Below are 22,672 nucleotides of genomic sequence, written 5' to 3'. Positions count from 1 at the left end.
AAACGACAATCGCCACTTGACCGAAGCGTTAGCGAAGGTCTCCGTTTCAGCTTGTTTGCAAAAATGATTTCGTATATATTCGCATGTCTAATATGTATCGAAGTAAAAGAAGAAATTTTCAAGTATCATTATTGTTTTATCGCCTTATACACGGTGTTGCAAAACGCTGTTTTTTTTAATGTTGCGAAATTTTCTAGTGTCTAATTTCATTAGCCAAATTTATGACGATTCGATACTGTTCGTCTTACCTTACCCCTAGTCACCTTTACCTTGGTTTATTTAGTAACGCCGTTAAAATACCTACTGGCTAAGACAAGGCAAATATTGGAAATTGGAATTATTAGCTTGAATTAATTCAGGAAGTCAGGTAAAAATATAAAACATTTAAGAGCAAAGGTATTGATTGGCCATTAATAGAATTCGTCAGCCGTTTAAAATTTTTTTAGCCTCATTAATATTTAAATTAACATAACCAATATATTAAAATACAATAGCTAACATAAGTAAGCAATAATTCCTATCCACACACTTATAATAATTACTACGCATACCTAGAAATAAATGCTAAGCAAAAACAAATAGGTGTAGGTTAGGTAATGTAGGTATGTCATCTTCTGTAACGAAATAGGAATCCACGATAGGAAATTTAAGTTTCAAGAACACTACTTATGAAAATAACTTAACACTTGCTAGTTTTTTTTAACACAATTTATAGATTTGTACTTTTCGGTTTCTTATAAGATTTGTTATTAATCTCGGCATCATCACATCACGCATCGTTTTCATTAACGAAATCCCACCGCTGTTGCATTCAGTAAACAAGGTCAACCATACAATCTGTTGTCTGTGGGTCACGAGACCCCTCCGATCTCGCCGTGACCTCGATAGAGTCAGATTCCAATCAAACTCCAGCGGGTAACAGTATTTCGCGTATACATTTGATTTGTACTGTAGTAACTTTAGTAGTTAATCTAACTTTTTTACCGTGGAGGCGCTTGTGGTGGGGCGTCTTCTAACTTTCCCCATACCACATTGCACATTTCTCGTACGAGGGCTTGCTCACCAGAGTCTAAGTCAGGAGCTGGTCTCCTTCTTTCTCTCTCCACTCGCTCTCTGACTTCTAACACTTGCAACGCGCGGACAACCGCTTCGGGTCGCTCGCCGATGCCGCCGTTGACCCCTTTCTCTGCCTCCAATCGTCGAACCTTCTGCTCCAGGTCGCGCACGTACTGCACCGTGCGCTCGGCCAGCTGCGGGTGCGTGATGGGTGCGGCGGGTGCGCGTACCTCCTCGGCGTTGGTGCCACTGCTACTGCCATCGCCGTCGTCTCGTTCTCGGCCCGCCGCTCGTCCGCAGTTTACACATGTGCTTCTCTCGCGCTCCTCGTCCAAGTACAAACACAACTCTTTTAACTCTAAATTATCTCTTATCAGTTCCTGCTGTTTATCGTCCAGTTCCCTTAGTTTGCTTTGATACGCTGAAACTTCCTGCCTCATAACCGACGCCGTGTATCTGCCGAATCTTTGCCATTCGCGTGCTAACTTTCTTCCTTTCTGTCGATCATCATCTAAGAAACAACACAAGTCACGAAGCTCCTGATTGTCGTCGCTCAGTCTTCGGTTAGCGTCTTTCAATGCTTTTATCTCGTCCAAAAGAGTCTGAATTTGACGCCGCTGGTCCGTCGAAGCTCGGGGACCATCAGGATCCACTCGCTTAGTGAATTTGAGCATGTCAGCTGATCTCCTGTGGATCTGCTCCTCCTCGAGGTTTCGCTGCACGCGCTGGGTATCGTCCGCACTGCGCGCGCGTGCCGTGGGCTGCCCGGGCTCGTGCACGATCGCCTTCGTGACCACCTCTCCGGGGGGTCGCAGCACACGTAAAGCTCCCGGCGCTTGAGGGTACCCAACCGGGTATCCTTGGGGATACTTCGAAAAGGGAATCGATCCCCCCGGATATGCAGCAGGTTGAGCTCCTAGGGGATATTGTATTTTATTAGGGTCCACAGGTTTTCCCACGTAAGGAGGTTTGAACTCCTTCGCGGACGGGTCAATAGTGGCTAGTTTGGGACCGGCCGCGGACGGCGGAGGCGGGTGATACCGCGGTGGAAAGTTGACCGGTTCCGGGCCCTGTTTACCTAGTTGCTGTTTCTGTTTGTTGAACTTAACTCCATTTTGATTGATTGACATTGTCGTTAGAGCCGATTCGCAGACGGTCATCAGCTCAGAGAGGCCGTGTGATGTTTATCTGATTCATTTCAAAAACGGCACAGATTGCGCACACGCGAAAGCGAGCTGAGGCGGCATGGGTTCAATATTCAATACAACTATTGGTCCTTGAATGAACGGAGGGGACGCCGGCTGCGTAGGCCGCGGACCGTGGCATTCGCGCAATTATCTTGTCGCGATCCGATGTTTAGTGAGAGGCACTGGTCGCTTAGATTGTCAGAGCACTGCTTGCACTTAGTTTATGTTTTAGTGCAGGTGTTTTGCGGTTGCGGTCTTGTTTACGCGGCGAGAGGCGGACAGCAGCCGTGCGAGGGAACGCGGCCGCGCGGGGCGCGTGTCAGTACTGGCGCGGGCCGCGGCTCTACCTGCGCGAGCGGCGGAGGCTCTCGCGGTCCCGCTCTACACGTTCATCTCACCTGCACGCACACTAACACACCGTAGTCATTGACTTCAATGCTCTTGTGGTTTTCATACAAAGATGCTCATGCGCACACGGAAGGTGAATAGTATCAATAAGTAATAACAGTCATCCGGATATGTCGCGTTAAATCGGTTCCATCAACTCTCTTGGTGCAACGCAGAAAATGCATTTAAAATTTAAAAACATGCTGTGCAGCATGGTGCAAATGAAGACAATTTTAGGGGCCTACAATATATCATCTCTGTGTAAATAGCTAGGTAATGAGATGTAGAGCCCTTTGTGTATATATTCCATTATATTATTGTCTATTACTTACTTCGATATTTAATTTAATTTCAATATGCCTCAAAATGTAGATAGGTACGCCTAGTGATAATTGAATTGCAACATCAACTTGTAACAGTTGTAACTATTTTATTTATTTATAGTTTGCGCTCAGTAAACTATTCACTATAACCAAAGGATCTCCTCCTAAGGCCACTATAGAACCTTGTCAGTTTAACTACTAGATATAGTGATCCAAAAGACTCGAGCCCTGTTAGCTCTTTTTTTAGGGCTCGCCTCATCTCTTGACGGCTAAAAGGCTAAAAGCCTATTTTTCTAATGAAATAAAAAAGGCTTTTAGCCTTTTAGGCGTCAAGAAATGAGGCGAGCCCTAAAAAAAGGCTCACAGGGCTCGAGTCTTTTGGATCACTAATAACTAGATACATTCTAGTAGTTAAACCGACATGACATGGTTCTATAGGAATCAACTTGGTTGACTGTACTTACTACTCTGACACTAAATATAAATTTAGGTCTTTCAAGCATGCACTTCTACAGTTCTAGCATCGGGAGAATCCGCGATGTACTTATAAAAATGTGCACTTCAATATGGTGTTAAGCATACCTATACAGCAGCTGGGATTGACTACCTACTTAAGAGCCCATCAACGTGCACACTAGCGCGGCGCCACTGCTAAATAATCGTGATTATTTAAATTTATCGAAATATATTTAGAAAAGGGGGCCGCTACGTACTGTATTTTGTATTTAAGTACCTTTTGAATATATATCAAACTAGTTTTTATGTTGCTGGATTTGTCGATCTATGAACTTAAAACAAACACGCCCGTTTTAACTTTGGACGCATAGAATTACGCGTTACGCGACGCGTTAAATTTAAATAATCACGATTATTTAGCAGTGGCGCTAGTGTGCACGTTGATGGGCTCTTACATGACATCACCCTAATTATGGTTCTAGAAAATGCTAATAAGCTCTACTCCTACTCGTTGTGTTGCTGTATTTCCTAATTCCTGTGTTATTTTCTCCTATTGAGGTGCAACTAAAGAGTATCTGTATTGTAATGTATTATATTATAACTATTGATTAATTTAACATACCGTACTCTCCGCAATGGGGTTGCACCATGGTTGCACTTTCAGTTAAGCTATTTTGTCCCGACTACGGGATGGGTTATGCTTTTGCTTTTAGCTGACTTTATGTACATGTCAAGATAACGGGGCCGATTTGGGATGGAATTCAGTGAATTTCAGCGAAATATTAGGTATAGGTGTACATATTGTACCTTCTGTGTGACTGAGGAGTTAATGTCAATCAATACATTTTCATTGCGTGGACAAATTCGTATTACAGTGTTACATGGGTAGCTCTCTAAGTTTGACTTGGTTTGACACAATGGTTGCCGGCTAAATTCAAGGTAAAAATGTAAAGAAATTTAGAACCTTCTTTAAAATTATGAAGTCGGTTAAAAATACTGTTAGAACCTTAGAACCGTCCACAATGTCAATGGAACGCTGTCGATTTCATACATCGATTCGCGTCGCATATCCCCGCGTTGTCTTGGAGTCAGTGGCCACCCCCATTCTCCGGCGCGGGTCCTCGGCAGTACTGCAGCAACGGTAACCGCGCAAGGATGCCGTGTGCACGCGCCCTGCTCGCGGTCGGCCTCGTCGCAATACACGCAGGTATTTCTTGCGATACTTAACTCTTTCTTAACGGAATAATTATTTATCAATTTTTAAAAGCGAATACTTTAGTAATGGTGAGGTGTTGTTGTTTAGATATATCTGACGGTTTTATTATGAAGGTAGACTAAAATGCCAGTCCAGACGAGATGATCAAATCGACCGATTTGATAAGAAAAGAAATTTTAGACTTATGGTGGTATATGAACGCTCTAAATAAAAAAAATGGCCCCAAACGCGAGTAGGTACTTACTTACTAGCGTCACAAATTGGTATTCTCGCGTCCGCGCCATTTTATCCGTAATATCTGTCATAATCGGCGAGCTAAAGTTTTACACTTTTGTCCTTAAAGGCCAGTCCAGATGGGAACATATTTTCGCCAATCTGATTAAATTGATTGCTGATTGGCAAAAATTGTTCCCGTCTAGACTGGCCTTTAAGGTCAAAAGAAAATGCAGTTTTAGGGTTCTACGCTCAATAAGTACGTAATTTAGTAGTAAGTACCTATCTGTGAGTATGAGTATGAGTATCCATACCAAACCAATGTTGTTTTCGTTTTTTTTTCTATTATACCTATGTTTTGTATTACTTTCTCATTTATGAAAATACTAACGTCTGCCCGCAACTTTGAGTGGGATGATGATGATGATCGATAAAAACTATTCATGTCCATTCCCGAGCATACCTACTGCACTATTGATTATTAATATTATTATCTACGTATTTACCAAATTTCATCTAAATTGGTCCAGCGATTTAAACATAAAGAGGTTACAGTCAGACACGAGTTACTTTCGCATTTATAATATTACTAGATAGTAGGGATTTCGCCCTAGCCTCCTAAGGCGTCCTACCTATAGGACTCCTTCAGTTCGATGAAATTTAAATCATATTCAATTGGGACAGAGTTGCATTTACTTCGTTTCGTTCAATTTGGAAACAAATCAAAATCAACTCTATTCCCTACACTATAGGTTCAAATTTCAGTGGCAAATTTCGATTTTTCATTTGTATGCCTTTAGAACTGCTTCATTAAAATAATAGTTTCGTATAATTAAATTAAGATATTCGAGTAAGTTTTAGACTAGTTGGGAGATTTAGACTACTTATAGTTTAGATTTTTCGTAAAAACTAGTGCCTATGTTGGGATTAGTTGTCAAGCGTACCCCAGGCTCCCATGAGCCGTGGCAATATGCCGGGATAACGCGAGGAAGATGATGATGATAATTTAGATTTTTCTAAACCTAATTCAAATGATCCTCTTGAGCACCGTCTAAAACTAACTTAACCGTATCTAGTGTATGCAGGGCCGGATTAAGCATGTCGGGGCCCCTAGGCAGTGTGAGGCTCGGGGGCCCCCTACAGTCAATTCTGCACACAGCATATTCAGTACAGGGAAATAAGTTTGCGTTTTTAATTTCAATCTTCAGATTCTTCAGGCGTCGGCCGGGCCGATCCAAATCGAACGATGTCTTTTCGCTCTTATTGCGTTCATACACCAGTTAAGCTAACATGTAGATGGGTCAATTTTCAAATAGGCATTTTTTGCTGTCCCACGGCTAAAACTCGAAGTCCATAGGACTAAAAGACTGGGTATGTATATGTATATTTTCATTCAATGTATTATATAAGCTTTAAAAATCATGTACAACTGTACCTAAAATATTATTTGTTTCTGACAAAATTGCATTTGAAGTTCCAAAAACGGCGAAATTTGCCAGTTTTTTCGCGTGTCCCAGTGGCGGCACAGCGCAATAAAAAAAATCATAACTTTGGATGTAGGCAACGTATTATAAACAACTTTGTATTTTTATAAAGAGCATTTTCTAGAGAATTGATTTAATCATATTGATAAATTAATGCGTTATTTAATACATCAAGGGAAGCCTTTTTATCGCTGTCCCGCGCGGCACCTGTTTTGTTATGACTTAAATATACCCCCTATAATCTTCTTTTTCTATTGAATAACGGTTAGATTAAATTTACGACGCAATAGTGCGGTTAGTTGGGCATCGATTGACATCGAGTGTGGACGCGGAAACAGTTTAATTTATTTAAAAACAGGTAAGAATCTCTTTCGATATATTTTGGTGCGACTACAATGACATTTGTATGGACGCTTAATACGTTGGTACATAGTTGAAATAAAAATGTTTATTTTAGTTGCAAATATAGTGTTAAAATATATAGTAAAATAAATAAGTGAATCGGTTGTATTGTGTAGGAAATATCGCTTAAAAAATATTATTGGCGACATGTCGCGACATTTGTATGGCGACATTTATACGGCTATTTTGACCGTATAAATGTCGATTGTGGCATACAAATGTCGATATAGTGTCATACAGATGTCGAGAAGGTGCCATACAAATGTCGTCAGGGTCTTATAAATGCAACAAAAATAATAAATAGTGGCATATACATGTTGATACTGCCATACAATGTCGAAAAAATGCAATACATGTCAAAAGCGCCTTACAAATGGCTAAATAGTACCATACAAATGTCGATCTTTAAACGTCCATATCTAGCTAACTATAAAAAGTACAGAGGTGCCTCGTACAGTATATTTTTTGTTGTTAAGAACCCTTCTTAAAACGATGATTATAAATCAGATTTTTTCAAAAATAAAAAATCGCCATACAATTGTCGAAAAAACACCCTCTTCAAAAATTGACCCAGATGATACAGGATCAACTAAAGAAGCAAAAATAAACGCGAGCGCAGCGAGCGCGAAATTTTTTGTTAACAATATCGCAAATTGTGAAAGCGTGTTAAAAGGCCGGGTACCGATCTTCATCTGGGCCTAAAACTTCAAAGTGCCCCAGTGAGGCGAGCTTTCCTGCGAAGTCAAAGCCGTGCTTCATCAGGCTTCAGGATAAATAGTTGATCACAGACACGAACCAATGTCGATTGTATTAAAAAGCGAGATCGCAGGCCGACCTTGGCGTAGCGAGGCCAAAGGCTAAGCTGAAGTAGAGAAGATGTGGAACACAAACCAATGGTAAATTGAGGTAAAAAGTGAGGCTGAAGGTCGAGCATTCCTATGAAAAACTGGGGACACGTTCGTCTTCTTTCTTTTTCTTTGTTTTAATCAATAGTCCTCGTGATTCTGAGTCGAAATAACCCAAAAGTTGTTAGTTGTTCGAAAAAAAGTGAACCATTTTTCCTGAATTATTTCAACTTTACGACAGGTACGCAGAATACGCCCCGTAAACTGTAACGTATTGCTTCAATTTTATTACAGTATTTCATTAATTTAAAGAATGGATCGAAAAGAACAAGAACAAAGCGTAATTTTGACCCAATGGAACAAAATTTTATTTGGTGTGCGCTGAGCCGCCGGGGCCCCCTAGCCGAGGCGGGGCCCCTAGGCAGTTGCCTACTTTGACTTAGGGTTAATCCGGCCCTGAGTGTATGGAACGAAAATGAAATCAATCCTCAATTCAGTTCGTATATTAATATTCCTACGCGAATACTTCCTGTAATTATGTGATTTCGATTAATAAATTGACTGACAGTTACACGATAATTGTAAACAAGTATGAGGTTAATATAAGCCTCGTATACATGTGCAATGTTTTCGACAGTGTTCGCGGCGGACAATAAGCGTCAGCCGATCAAGGAGGCCCTATTTCTGAACAGCGACCAGTTCGGCAACGCGACGTTTGAGGACTGCGTGTGGAGGCGGGAACGGGAGCCCTGCCCCGACCCTGATGTCAAGCTGCATCTCTACACCGAAGCTGAGCCCACCAAGAGAGTGGTGAGTTTAAGAGTATACATCAGCAGGATAGGTTTTGTTCAGATATTTGTAAACATCATGCCGCTCCGATATATGATCTAGCTAGACCGCTCTTAAGCTAAAGCGATGAAGATGAAGGATACGTAACGAGGTAGAGCTTAGATATCAATTGGTAGGTAGAATTTGGTAGAGAGAGAGGATATTTAATTTTAGTTACATGATGTAGATACAAGTATAGACCATTATGCTGAAGGCAGTCCCTAATTTATTTGTAGTGCTTTGACTACAAAACTATGTAGTGTCTCACAAAATATACCTATACTTAACATAAGGGGCCCACAGATTACTAGTTCGCCGGCGATATCAGCCTGTCAGTTAATCGCAGAAGGTGACAGTTCCAAACAACTGACAGGCTGATATCGTCCGGTGAACTGAGGGGCTACCGCGAAAACCGAAATTCGCAAATTGCGGGGATCTTTCTCTTTTACTCCAATGAAGGCGTAATAAGAGTGACAGAGAAAAATGCCCGCAATTTGCGAACTTCGATTTTCGCGGTTATAGCCCTGGTAATCTGTGGGCCCCTTTAACTAAATCACATCATCTTGTACTTTAATCGTACCTAGTAAGTAGTTCCACGGGGGGAAATGAATTCATTTTGTCATTCATTAATAATTGATACCAAAAAGCCTAATGAAACATGCATCGTAAAAGGTGTTTACAAATAGCGACTATTAGACCTTTATTATTAAGTATCGGGAGCGGATGCAACCAATGCGGTCAACTGACATGTCGGGGAGGTAATAAACACTTCAAACAACGAATTACAAAGAAATAATTTTTCAGCGACCTACTTTTAGTTGCAGTAGGTAGGTAGGGATTGATAGGCTTCGTTTTAAAAGCCATGCTTCTTGCCAGTTTCCCGTCATATTTAGATGTATTATAGAATTTTATAGGTAGGTACTAATTATTAAAAACGAATTACCTTAGGTCTACTTTTAAAAATAATTGTCACTTCAATACACGTAAAAAATAAAGTTTACAATCTAATTTTTTTGACGAATTATCTGAAATAATAAGCCTAACTAGGTACCTAAGTACCATTGACAATTTCAACCCCACAGAGACGCTGATTGTTGCACAGAGACTGTTGGGTACAAGGCGCGTTGATGTCTTTTATCCTACACAAGTGGGAAGTAACGTGTTGCAATAAATAGCTGTGTAGCTGATTGTACTCCTGAGGAGTTAATGGGTGTTTTTTTATTCATTCAGTAAGTTTCATTGATCATCAACTTCAACCTCCACATTAAGACATATCTTTTAACACTCGATATGGACTCCAAAATACGTTCTAAGTTATGCCTAAATAATTTTAAATCAAAATCTTGTCATTTACCTAATATATACTTAATACCTACTATTTGTTTCGAAGTCGTATCTCTGTTACTTTAAATTATTGGATTTATTTAAATAAATAAAAAACCATTAGTGAATTATTTGAATCATATCTAAGTACGCGAAATAGAATCGGTTGACATTCTCAGTTCTCTTATTTTTCGACCATTTTGGAGGCCTTTTTGCTTAAGCATAGATATATTTTTGCCTAAGGTACATGAATTTCTGTGTTCGATCGCGCATTGTTTCCTTATAAGAGTTATAAGTAAGTACTTATTCCACCTCGCATGATGGTAATCTGAAAGTAAGATTAATTTACAACTCATTGTGCTTGCTTGTTGCTTCTGAATAATGGTGATTATTAATTCCCACGTGAAAATTTAAAAACTAAATACATATATCTAAGTACTTAACTTTTTGCGCCCATGCTAGAGAACTAATAAAGTAATTATTGTCACTTCAATAGCAATATAAGAATTTTTTTTAATGTTATAATGTAGGTACCTATGTACCTATAGTATTATAAAATATGGTCATGGCATAGTGTAACCTTTCTGGGCTATCTACTTACTTGACCTATTAGAATCTAATAGTCTAATAATTAGATAAACAATTTGTGTGTTCGGCTTGATCTTACATGGATAATTGGATATAGTCGGACTACCGAAAAAATGTTTATTAGTCCTTTCATATTCTACGATAGTTGATATCGGTTATTGGACATGAAACTGACTCTGGGACTAGTAAAATGTGTGCCTGACACAGTTCATTAATTAAACCTAAAAGCCCTAAAAGGTACCTTATTAAATTAGTGCCCAATAGGAACAGTTAACGCAGGTCGACTGCCTTTTGCGCGTACCGCCGCAATATGTTCATTCCAACGTTTACTTTGTGTGAAACAATAGCTCCCGTATACACTGATAAGCGACATTTTTAACGTGCGCTTTCTACTGACACTATGTCATTGAACATTGTCAAAGAATATGAATGTGTAGGAAAGCAGACTTCACGTCCGAGCGACAGAGGACAACGCAAGCGTCCGTTACGCACGCATCGGCGGAATACCAAACAGGCGATCCCGAAATTATAAAATAGGTCGTGATATTGATCGATTAGATACTACAGAAATTTAACGGTATTAATGGTCATTCATTAATTTCATTATGTACTAAAATTATATATAAGCCGTGATATTTATCGATTACGTACCTAGAAGTTAAACGGCCGACCGCGTAAAATCGCCTTTCCATATAAACGTACTAATTTAATTCCTCTCTGGATAAGTATTATCATTATTGAAAATAACTTTACACAATTTGATGCATATCAACACAACAATTTGACTGTATGGAATTTGTTTTGCGCTCCTAATTCTTATAATAATCAAAAAATCTAAAAAAGTCAAACTTAGGGGCATGGTATTCCCAATACTGAATCGACAAAAAAATCTAATTGAATAATTATCCTGCTTACGAAATTTCATGAGATTCGGATGCGAAATGCGACTTGTAGAGGAAAACATCCGGCATACGAGAACATTTTTCTCCCCAGCTGAAACGGAGACCTTTCGCTTCACTCGGTCAATGATAGGTCGTGATATTGATCGATTGCTACAGAATTTCACGGTATTAAGGATCGTTAAATATGTATTATGTAGAGTAATTGAATCAATAACATTGCCTTGCCAATCCGCGATAGGTACAATAACGTGCTAGTCAATTTGTGCTAATCCGTTCGTTAGGTATACTCGCGTATTTTTTTGCAAGCAATTTATGCTTCCACCCTCCCACCGCACCACCCTTTCAAAACTACACGAATTATTTCCGCAGATTGCCCAAATTCGGCATTTGACGTGGCTACGTGTCGAGTTTTGTATTTAATTAATATGAAAATTCTCAAACTCATCAAGAGTAATTTCTGATGATGATCAGATCAGATGCTTCAAATAATGTACTATTAGGTACCTACCTACCCATAATCAAAATCCAGTACATACCTACTCATAAATTCATAATATTCATAAAGGTACTGTTTAATAGATTAGGTAGGTGTGAAATAAGAAAGGTACACCAAGCCGGGAATAGAGAAGAAGATTACACGGCTGCTTTTTGATTGAATCAATTCTGTTATATAGCAAGCTGTATCTATACCTATATCGGCATTGGCTATAGGAAGCGCTATCCCGACCCCATGGTATAATAATATACTCCGCCTCATATGTTTTATTAGACCATGCCCCGACCCGAAGTAGTTTGAACTTTGAACCCTCTTAATATAAAAATACATTCTTATTAAATTAATTGGTATTTACCTAATGCTCACGGCATCCTAAGGCTCATTGCAATACGTAAGTTGAATGCTATTAATATTTTATTGAATACTTAGGTACAAACGGTTGTATTAAAACCATATATACTTATTAGGTAAGTACCGATGACTAATGTATAAACCTAATACCTATGAACCTGTAATCTAGTTGTATACCTACCCATATACAGGGTGTCCCAAACTTATGGGACATGAAGGGGAAGTACCTTAAATATCGTAGATAGAGTATTTTGCTCAAAGAAGACTTTATGTTATTTTTAAAAGTTAGTAATTCTGCATTCATAGATTTTCTAAAAATTACTTGTTTCGTCTGGGAATCGAACCGACTTAAATGTCAAAAAAAAACCACCCTACTTTTATGATGCCAATCGAAAGAATAGCTAAAAAATAATAACTCTGCTTAAGTAACATTGTATTTTAAAAGAAAGGAACAACGTGAAATTAATCATTTTAATCAAATTTGATTAAATTTGATTTGGTTGATTAAAATGATTAATTTCACGTTGTTCCTTTCTTTTAAAATACAATGTTACTTAAGCAGAATTAAGAACAACGTGAAATTAATCATTTTAATCAAATTTGATTAAATTTGATTTGGTTGATTAAAATGATTAATTTCACGTTGTTCCTTTCTTTTAAAATACAATGTTACTTAAGCAGAATTATTATTTTTTAGCTATTCTTTCGATTGGCATCATAAAAGCAGGATGATTTTTTTTGACATTTAAGTCGGTTCGATTCCCAGACGAAGCAAGTAATTTTTAGAAAAACTTTTAAAAATAACATAAAGTCTTCTTTGAGCAAAATACACTATCTACGATATTTAAGGTACTTCCCCTTCATGTCCCATAAGTTTGGGACACCCTGTATATTCCTAGTTTGGCAAATAATCATTCTAGGTAATATATTGCAACACCTATAGGTTAAGCACCTAGGCAGCCTAGCTAAGCAGCGAGCGTGAAGATAGCGTATGCGTAGGCGACATTCTATTCATATCATTCTATATAACAAAGGGAATTAATCTAGTTGTAGGTTATAGGCAACTCTAGGTTTTAAGATGTGTAAATATATAAGGGGAGAAAAGAAAGTTAAGGCTGAAAAATAAAATCTCTATAGGAGTCCCAAAGGTCCAGGCCCCGTAGACAACATGCCTATCGCTAACGCTCCGTAGCGAACGAAACGCAACTGTCACTGTCACACTAATATGAAAGAGTGATAGAGAGACACAAAGCGATTCGATAGCGAAGCGCAATCGATTGTCACCTTGGCTAGGCCGCCAGGGACGTTAAGTTACATAATAGGTACGGTACCTACGCATACCTCTGAATTACTAATTAATACATAGAAGTTAATTAAGTTTAAAGGAGTATTGTACTACTACATATGGTATGGTAGGTACCTACTACTTAACTAAAAAACTCAAACTGAAAAGATAAGTAAATACATTTCCGTTTAACTACCTACCAAATGATACTAATAAAATCACAAAACACTTTCCAAATTACGAGGCGATTTTAGTCAACTTTATGAACTGAGTAAGTAATGGTGTTATGTTAGGCCTATCAAATTAGGGTTACTTACAACATAAGGTGTACTTAGATTTTGATGGTCAGTCGCGCACAGGTCGGATGTGCCGTACGTAATGCCGGAATGCGTCTAAGTTACCGCTACCCGTCTTCGGGGACTCAACGCGCGTTCGCAAACGCCCTACTTGTGTCAACTGCAATGGTGACATAACTGTTAACATATATTCTGACATATAGGTCTATATTGTCTGATCTTTTTTTGGAAATGTTGACGTTATTTAAGTATGTAAGTAGACTAAGGAGTAATCCCATTAATAAGACAACTGAAAAATTCACAATAAATATGACGTTAGGTGAAGGTAGACAAGTAAATACCTAGCTACTAGATATAAGAACCTATAAAACTAAATTATCTAGCCTAGCTAATTCTTATTGTATCGTTGTAGGTCGACTTGTTCAGTGAGGATTGGCTGCGGCAGAGCGGCTGGGAGCCGGCGCACGAAACCATTCTCCTGATCCACGGATATGCGGGCGGCGACGACACGCTGCCCATCAGCGTGCTGCGAGACGGTGAGACCTCTTCATACACAGCAGTCGGACTCCGGCAGAGCGGCTGGAGCCGAAGGGAACCATCCTGCTGATCCACGGGTATGCGGGCGGAGACGATACGCTCAGATACACAGCAATTACGACTGCGGCAGAGCGGCTGAGAGTAAGGATACAATTCGATGGTTTAGTATCCAATTATCATTTAGGTATTCAATGCTTTAATTTCGATCTTGTTTTTAGAATTAGTCGAATCCTCCTCCTCGATGAATGGATGGTGTTGGTGTCGTGCAGACCCCATCCTGCGGATCCATGGGTATAATGGGCGGAATTACACGATATCCAATTTCTAATAGGGGATATTACTGCAATGTCCTGCCGCCAGAGTGCAGCACTACCGACTCAGTAAATTCATAGACTAACTTATACATACTGTGCCTTAAACTGTTTTTTGACAAATTTTCACAGACAATAAAATATGACATTGATGCATCAAGGCGGTTTGTTAACAAGGGCCTACCGGTAAACGCGAAAATCGAAATTTAGTTATCTGCCTCTTTATCGCTCGAATATGCAAGAGTGATAGAGAGATTAGATAACGAAATTTCGATTTTATTGTTTCGCGGTAGGCCATGTGTCAATGTGGTTTGTTTACTGTATGTGCCACAAAGGTGCCACCTATGCAGAGCTTTGCCTAATATTCCCTATTAACGTAATAAGGGCCGACAGATTACCAGTTTGCCGGCCGATAAGTTTAACTGACAGGTTGATATCGTCCGGCGAACTGGTAATCTGTGAGCCCCTTAAGCGATATTATGAACGTTACAGCCAACATCTTGACATCAAATGCAAGTATGCACGTGTTAGACAGAAACAGTGTATGAACGATTTACCGTTGCTCGATGTTACAATATTTTGCAAAATAAAAATATGTGTAAATTAGGACTTACATAAATACAAATTTGCATTATTTGTCCTATGTGATATGCTGATGCACACTAACCTAGTTACAGTAAGATATTTTAGCGCGCATTTTCTAGAGTTTAATAATTCGATTGTAAGTTAGTCACGTATATTATTACCTACGAGTACAATCGTTTCTTATTAAAAGTGGAAACAAACATAATTTTTTGCTAAAGACTCCATTCACGTACTGCAACCTACATATTTACATAATGATGAGAGAAATCTTAAGCGTACCGTGTTACGCGTAATAACGTTAAACGTTAAGCACGTGCGTGTGCAGAATAATTGTTTATTTAGCTTTTAAAGTTGGACTGACGAGGCAATAAACGTAGGTACCTACTTATAGTAACTAATAAGTTGATTCAGTATGTAATTATTGTAATGTACCTAATACGTATGGGTTCTCCGAGAAGATTTTCAGCCTACTAAGTAGACACATAAATGTAAGTAGATTTTTAAGTAGGCACCGATAACCCATAACCGATATAAAAGCGACAATTAGCCATATTTACCCCAAAATTCGTGTTGCTATTGAGTAAATAACAGTAGATTAGTTTCGCAAAACAGCCAAATGTATTCAATCATCAAATGAGCAGTCAGCAGCTAAAGGCCGCCTATTTGCTAATGGGCCTTCCTTCATCATATTGGGCTTATAACTAAATACTGGACTCTCTCCATCACAATCAGCTATGACCTCCAACCCAGATTAAAACTCGTATGCAATTCAACTATAGGATGTCTACGGCAGACGTGACCAGCTCACTTCCAATGTAGTGTGGTGTCACGTCACCGGTAAATTTAACGTACCACCTCTATCAACTGATAACAGGTCTACAGTCTCCATATGCTGAACAAAGTGTCAACTCTCTTCTTCTTCCTCGCGTTATCCCGGCATTTTGCCACGGCTCATGGGAGCCTGGGGTCCGCTTGACAACTAATCCCATGATTTGACGTAGGCACTAGACCGAAAAGCGACTGGCAAATATCCAATGATATTTCGTACATAAGTTCCGAAAAACTCATTGGTACGAGCCGGGGTTAGAACCCGCGACCTCCGGATCGAAAGTCGTACGCTCTTACCGCTAGGTCACCAGCGCTTCTTGAAGATATTTTAAGAGGTACATACATATTACCTACATAAAATCAATCGTATTTTTAATGATTGGCAGTAAAAAATATAATCGAATCGCTTAAGCATAAATAATCATGCATGCGCTTGAGTACCAAAGTGTGTATGAGCGAGGTCATCGACTTTTGACGCATTGCATTGGTGGAGAAAGCCGTGGGAAGTGCATAGTGCATGGCGCTGTTCTCACCGACGACAGGGAAGGGCTGCTTCGCTGACTTTCGCCTTCATCGGAATATAAACATCAATGTTACTCTATACTCTGTATCTTTATGTATTTAAATAAAAGTAAACAAAATCCACCCTCAAATGGCTTCTTAAGTCAGTTGAGGGTAGATGGAAACATTACACGATCAAATAATGTAGGTTAAAGTCAGGTGGTTCAGTTACAGATCTAGGCGGTTTTGTAATTGGTCGGTTAACCAATAAATGTTATAACACTTATATTAACTATCCGAAAATTTACAAATAGTTTGTTTACTTTTATTTGAATACTTAAAGATACAGACTATATGTAGGTATCTTCTTATAAATAAGTATGATCCGATTAATAAATGAATCAAAATTTTTGTTTCGGTTTACAAACTGCCTTACTATTATAATTATTTTACTTACTTACACGAGTAGTGTAGGTAGGTATTTTATTAACTGCAATGAAAAAATGAAAATTCGCGTACATGCAATAGTTATTTACGATACAAGTGCGGAAAAGAGGAAATTCGCACGTGTATCGTACAACGTTTTACAGTACATATGGCCCTTTAAACTTTTGACGCGAAACGTGCTATTTTACGCACTAGTGCGGGAAAATAGGACCATATGCACTGTTAATTACTCGTGTCGATTTAAAACACTCCCTTCGGTCGTGTTTTAATTTATCGCCACCCATTTCCGTTTTCCTCTTTTCCGCACTTGTATCGTAAATAACTATATCGACATCCGACCCGACCTAGTTTTTTAACGATGCACAGTCAGCATCATAGCGGATCAAATTACCTACGCGTCAAATGTATCTACCAAAGTACCAATTCTCTAATATCTAAACAAAATGATAATAAGAAATGTCTCTACGTCTCCTATGCAATGCTAAATTACGAATGGCTAAATATTTGCGTTTGATATTTGAATACCTCCTTTATTATAAGTATGTACGTGATAGGTAATTGGCTCGTTAATATGGAATTGGCTACCTATTTTAAGTGCGATGTCCAATTATTAAGTTACTAATACTTCTATACGAATCTCCAGGACAAAGGTACCTTTGTTGACCTGAGTGTTTAAATGTTTAAATCATTAGAGGTAAGGTAACTAATGGTAATGAACATTACGGCCTGTATGCAGGAGGGTTAAGATAAGATAATATTTTATTGTCATTTGGTTTTGTATAAGATTCGTACTTAGGCAACATATATATCTAAATACACAGTTATACAATAAACTATTATCTTATCTTATCAAATCATCTCATGTTATACAAGCACTTTCGAAATGAGAAATATCTAGATATGCCCAATCTAAAGAAATATAAACCATAGACCACAGACTTTTTGGGTTCCTGGGGTAGGTGGTGGGTTTTGAACGTAAAAGCCGAAACTTAGCCGAAGGTGGGTTCAAATCCCGGTATGGGTGGGTACATAAGGGTATTTATTTGTGTGGTGAGCATGGATATTTGTTTCTGAGTCATGGGTGTTTTTTATGTAGGTACCTATAATAAGTATATGTTGTAAGTACCTATACACGACATGCTTTATTAAGCTTCCTGTGGGGCTTAGTCAATTTGGGTAATTTTGTCCTAGAATATTTAGGTACTTTAAATACTTATTAAGTATATACTTATTTATATAATTCGCTTTGTTCGGCAGCGTATCTCCGGCGCGGCGGCTACAACGTGTTCATGTTGGACTGGGGCGCGCTGTGCCAGCCGCCGTGCTACGTGTCGGCCGTGCACAACCTGCGGCCGGCGGCGCGCTGCGCGGCCGAGGCGCTGGGCTCGCTGCGCCGCGCAGGGCTCCGCCCCGACCGCCTCACGTGCGTGGGCCACAGCCTCGGCGCGCACATGTGCGGCATCATCGCCAACTATCTCACCTTCCGGCTCAATAGGATCATCGGTCAGTAACTTCGAATTAGATGGTGCCGAAGAGAGACAAATGAATTAAAACGGTAGAGTAGGCAGATATAATAAAAGCGTGCTACGACCACTTATATGTCCGCGTGTTAGACCACAGTATAATAAAGAGTACTAACGTAGTTAGACAGAAAGGACGGAAGGTGTAACAAGAAGGTGAAAGATAGTATTAAGCACTGATATGTAACTATCCTTAACACGTCTTCTGCAGTAGGATAAAACGGCCGGGGACTGTCTTCTAATACTTGCGGTCCAGGAGTCATCTGTCTCTATTTTCCACTCTCTCGGCACTCTATAGTAGATTGTTAACCAAGGGTTGAAAGGCACCCATTTCTGTCGAGGTAGTTTGGCGCTCGAACGCAGTGAGAGCGCCAATAGTCCGAGACGGAAATGGTGCCTTTCACCCGAGTTAAACACTCTACTTTTCATATCGAATGCGAGGAAACCAAACAAGACAAGGCAATTTCGCAAAATCAGTAATTGAAGTACCCAATATACCTACGGCCATGATTTTTTTCCTTAGGACTTACTTGCAATCGGAGACTTTACATGTGTGAAGATTAATAAACCCTAGCGAAAATCATTCAGATTGCATATTTACGAAAACACACATTTTTTAACAAACTGCAGTAATTTTAAAATGATTATTTTGTTCATTATAGTGTGAAAATCAGCGGGATTGCCTCATACTTTTTAATTTTATACTTTTTCGTTCTAAAAGCCGCCACAGACTACCGGACCGCACCGCGACCTTGGTACGCCGCACCACGCAATAACATAATAAAAGTATTTTAAATATTAAATAACAATGTAATTAATAATATAAGAAATTTTTATCTTGTATTTTATTTTATTTTTATGAATATAGTGCTAAATAACTTTAAAAACCAATTTAATATCGTACAAACGTTTAACTGTGGCTGTATAAGATTCTGCCTTTGCTCATTTACGCAAGTGTAAGGTTTAAAAAAATATTTTTGGTGTATTCCTTTTGGTTCGAGTCTTATGAAATCGAGTAAATAGAATTCAACGAAAGAAATTAAGAATAATTTGTTTTTAACAATTTACTTTCATCGTTTTTTATAAAAAAAAGGATCAACGTGGGATTAGTAAAATTAAACAATTACCAATTGTTACAGGCGAGGAAATAAAGACACTATTTTTCCATTTTGTTTCCACCCAGTTGTTCGTGGGACGGGGACGCAGAGGAGTACACCACTTTTCTGCGCTAGAGCATAAACGTATCACTTTCTGCGCACCTTTTAGAACAACAACGACCCACTTTCAGAGCATGAGATATGAAAAAATTTTTGTGTTTCTCAATTATGTATGCGTAGGTCTGGACCCGGCGCGGCCGCTGATCCGCTCGGCGCCGGCGCTGCGCCTGGACCCGGGCGACGCGCGCGCCGTGCACGTGCTGCACACCAACGCGGGCCGCTACGGAGAGGCGGCGCGGCTCGGCCACGCCGACTTCTGCCTCAACGGCGGCCGCAGCCAGCCGTTCTGCGAGGACACACCCAGTAAGACGAGTCTTTACTCGCTGATTTATGTACCTACGTATTCGTAGACCTATTAGAGTCTGCGCTGCGTTTGGACCCGGGGAATGCGCGCGGGCCGCTACGCAGAGACGGTGCTCATCATCATTTACTTACCAACTTAGTAATTAATTATTTTAGCTTTAGATGTTGTTTGTATATATATATATATATATATATATATATATATATATATATATATGTAATTCTTAGCGTAATGCGAGGCGGGCGACAAACATTTTCTTTCTATTGATCTGAGAGCACAATACCTTCATATATGCTCATTATGCTCGTATTTGTTTACAGACGAAGCGCTGTGCAGTCACATCTGGTCCATCTGCTACCAGGCGGAGAGTTTGTTTACACCACGTGCCGCGGCGCCGTGCGGGCGGCGGTGCTCCGTGCGCGTCCCTCCGTCCAGGGCCTCGGCGCTGCCCGTGCTGTTGGGACAGCCTGCGCCTATGACGTGAGTGCACGAGAATTGTTGTTAAGACACCATTAACAAGTTCTAATCAACCGGACCATAAACATGTCTAGATACTACATGGCGCCCACTTTTTACTCGACGCGACGAAGTTTCGCTTTCACTATCAACTCCTTCCATGCAATGATGGTTGGATGTCTAGCACGTCTTGCCGCGTCATAATAGTAGGTACTTATGTTACGCTTGATATATAAAATCACGACTCTTGATCAGATATATAGGTATGCTAATAGACGTGCAGTTACATTACAATTTTACTTGGATTTCCAATTTCTCATTTAGGTAGGTACCTACTACCTACATTTTTCAACTTTCACTAACGCTAGTTTCAGATTATTTAAGTATGTACTGTACTACATACTTGCTTTTCATTGCACTTGTGCATAATATACCTACCTATCCTTCCAGCGCATCCGGTGCATACTGCGTGGAAGACTTCGTGCCGCCGTTCTGTCCGCAGAAGGGCGGCGACGAGGGCGACCCGCGCTGCTGCCTGGACGCGCAGTACGAGGCGGCGGCCACGGGCGAGCCGCAGCGCAAGCGCCCCAGGCCCCTAGTGCGACTCCGCGCGAGGAGGGTTAAGAATATGGAGGTCGATTCCAGTCAAGTGCAGGACTAATTCGACACGAGCGTACCTACCTTCCTACAGTCCGCATCTAATATATAGTAACACACCTTTGTTACCATATAAATAAGGATGTGTTTCGATATATATGGCCGCCACTATCTGTTTGATGCCGACTGTCACGGGCGTAGCCAGGGGGAGGGTTTTGGGGGTTCAAACCCCCCCCGAAAATTTCAGAATATTAACATTCATGGAATTAAAATAAGAACAGGCGTGCGGCATATTTCATTGATTACTAACTATTACCTAGTATACGGTGGTTTGGATTTTGGATTTCTCCGCCATCGTCGATTATCGGATCGCATCAATTACTTTCTAAGATATGATAAAGGTGACATTCGGGTGGCGACTGCAGCAGCATTATTCTGTTGCAACGTTACTGCTGCAGCACTGTCAATTTTCGTGATAAAATGATGTGACTGATTTCCATACTAAAAGTAAAAATGTACAACTGTCTATCAAATTGCGTTTTTATATCGAAAAATTTTCGCGCTCACTTCGCTCGCGTGATCAATTGCATTCTAAGATATGGCGACTGCAGCAGCATTAGGTACTCTGTTGCAAAGTTACTGCTGAGGCACTGTCAATTTTCGTGATAAAATGATGTGACTGATTTCCATTCTCAGCTGTAATGCGGCAATGAACGTCACTCAATTTACCAAAAAAATTCAATGTAATCTTGATGACCCTAGGGAGAGGGGGCACCATGGTCTAGAAATGCTTAGGGCATCAAAATATCTTAATCCGGCACTGGTCGTTTGCGGCGTCAAACGATTTGGGACTCGCATTTTATACACATTTCCATGCCTTCCCGAAAAAAATCGAATCATTCGCGAAAGTCTCGCAACGCATTGAGGTTACAAACGGCACGCGGCGGTCTTCCTCAGGAGTCTGAAGAAGACCACGGTGAGTGGCGCTCTAGCCAGGCAGGCCGCTTCGCTTTCGCTCGCGTGCGTATACCTTACTGCATCGTCCTATATAAACCTACTCTGTCGTTAAAATCACGTGTAAAATTTTAATAAGGGCGAAAAAAACTATTGATTTTGGAGTGTAGTTTTATTTAGTGGTACCTAACTGTAAAATATTTTATCTGGACTACAGTCCTCTAGCATATCCATTTGAATAGAATAGAATAGTTTATTTGTGTAAAAAAGGGTATAAATTGATGTTACATAATACCCAACTTTACTTTAAGTTCCGCCTCCAGGGAGAGGGAGAGAAATTAGGATTAGAAATTAGCCGCTTACTGACACAGACCGAATTCCACAGCTAGTCTCTAATAGTTTTCTTGTATAAGGGTTATTTTATGTACTTTTAGTCGTTTTATTTTCTTGAACAGCTACTTTCTCATGGGAGCCTGGGGTCCGCTTGACAACTAATCCCATGATTTGACGTAGGCACTAGACCGAAAAGCGACTGGCAAATATCCAATGATATTTCGTACATAAGTTCCGAAAAACTCATTGGTACGAGCCGGGGTTAGAACCCGCGACCTCCGGATCGAAAGTCGTACGCTCTTACCGCTAGGTCACCAGCGCTTCTTGAAGATATTTTAAGAGGTACATACATATTACCTACATAAAATCAATCGTATTTTTAATGATTGGCAGTAAAAAATATAATCGAATCGCTTAAGCATAAATAATCATGCATGCGCTTGA

General features: G+C 39.9%; 2 protein-coding genes across 2 annotated transcripts; one reads left to right on the top strand and one right to left on the bottom strand.

The window, feature by feature from the left end:
* Window positions 1–609: 609 nt before the first annotated feature.
* LOC134792354 (coiled-coil domain-containing protein 85C-B) lies at window positions 610–2,700 on the bottom strand. Its single transcript, XM_063763635.1, has one exon. It carries the CDS (start codon window positions 2,214–2,216, stop codon window positions 981–983), a length of 1,236 nt encoding a protein of 411 aa, XP_063619705.1. The 5' UTR covers window positions 2,217–2,700; the 3' UTR covers window positions 610–980.
* A 1,794-nt stretch (window positions 2,701–4,494) lies between these two features.
* On the top strand, window positions 4,495–21,015 carry LOC134797555 (pancreatic lipase-related protein 2-like). Its single transcript, XM_063769846.1, has 7 exons — window positions 4,495–4,616; window positions 8,207–8,379; window positions 14,051–14,174; window positions 18,105–18,350; window positions 19,705–19,887; window positions 20,209–20,368; window positions 20,795–21,015. Exons 1-7 carry the CDS (start codon window positions 4,565–4,567, stop codon window positions 21,003–21,005), a joined length of 1,149 nt encoding a protein of 382 aa, XP_063625916.1. The 5' UTR covers window positions 4,495–4,564; the 3' UTR covers window positions 21,006–21,015.
* The last annotated feature ends 1,657 nt before the right edge of the window (window positions 21,016–22,672 follow it).

The sequence above is a fragment of the Cydia splendana genome, chromosome 1, assembly GCF_910591565.1.
Source record: "Cydia splendana chromosome 1, ilCydSple1.2, whole genome shotgun sequence".
Lineage (NCBI taxonomy): Eukaryota > Metazoa > Arthropoda > Insecta > Lepidoptera > Tortricidae > Cydia > Cydia splendana.
This window is presented reverse-complemented; position numbering and strand designations above follow the sequence as displayed.

Excerpts from the sequence above, each read along its gene's own strand:
- LOC134792354 (XM_063763635.1), bottom strand. The coding sequence starts at position 2,216 with ATGACCGTCTGCGAATCGGCTCTAACGACAATGTCAATCAATCAAAAT.
- LOC134797555 (XM_063769846.1), top strand. The coding sequence starts at position 4,565 with ATGCCGTGTGCACGCGCCCTGCTCGCGGTCGGCCTCGTCGCAATACAC. Across the intron at positions 14,175-18,104 it reads CATCAGCGTGCTGCGAGACG|CGTATCTCCGGCGCGGCGGC; the intron begins GTGAGACCTCTT and ends TTTGTTCGGCAG. Across the intron at positions 18,351-19,704 it reads CCGGCTCAATAGGATCATCG|GTCTGGACCCGGCGCGGCCG; the intron begins GTCAGTAACTTC and ends ATGTATGCGTAG.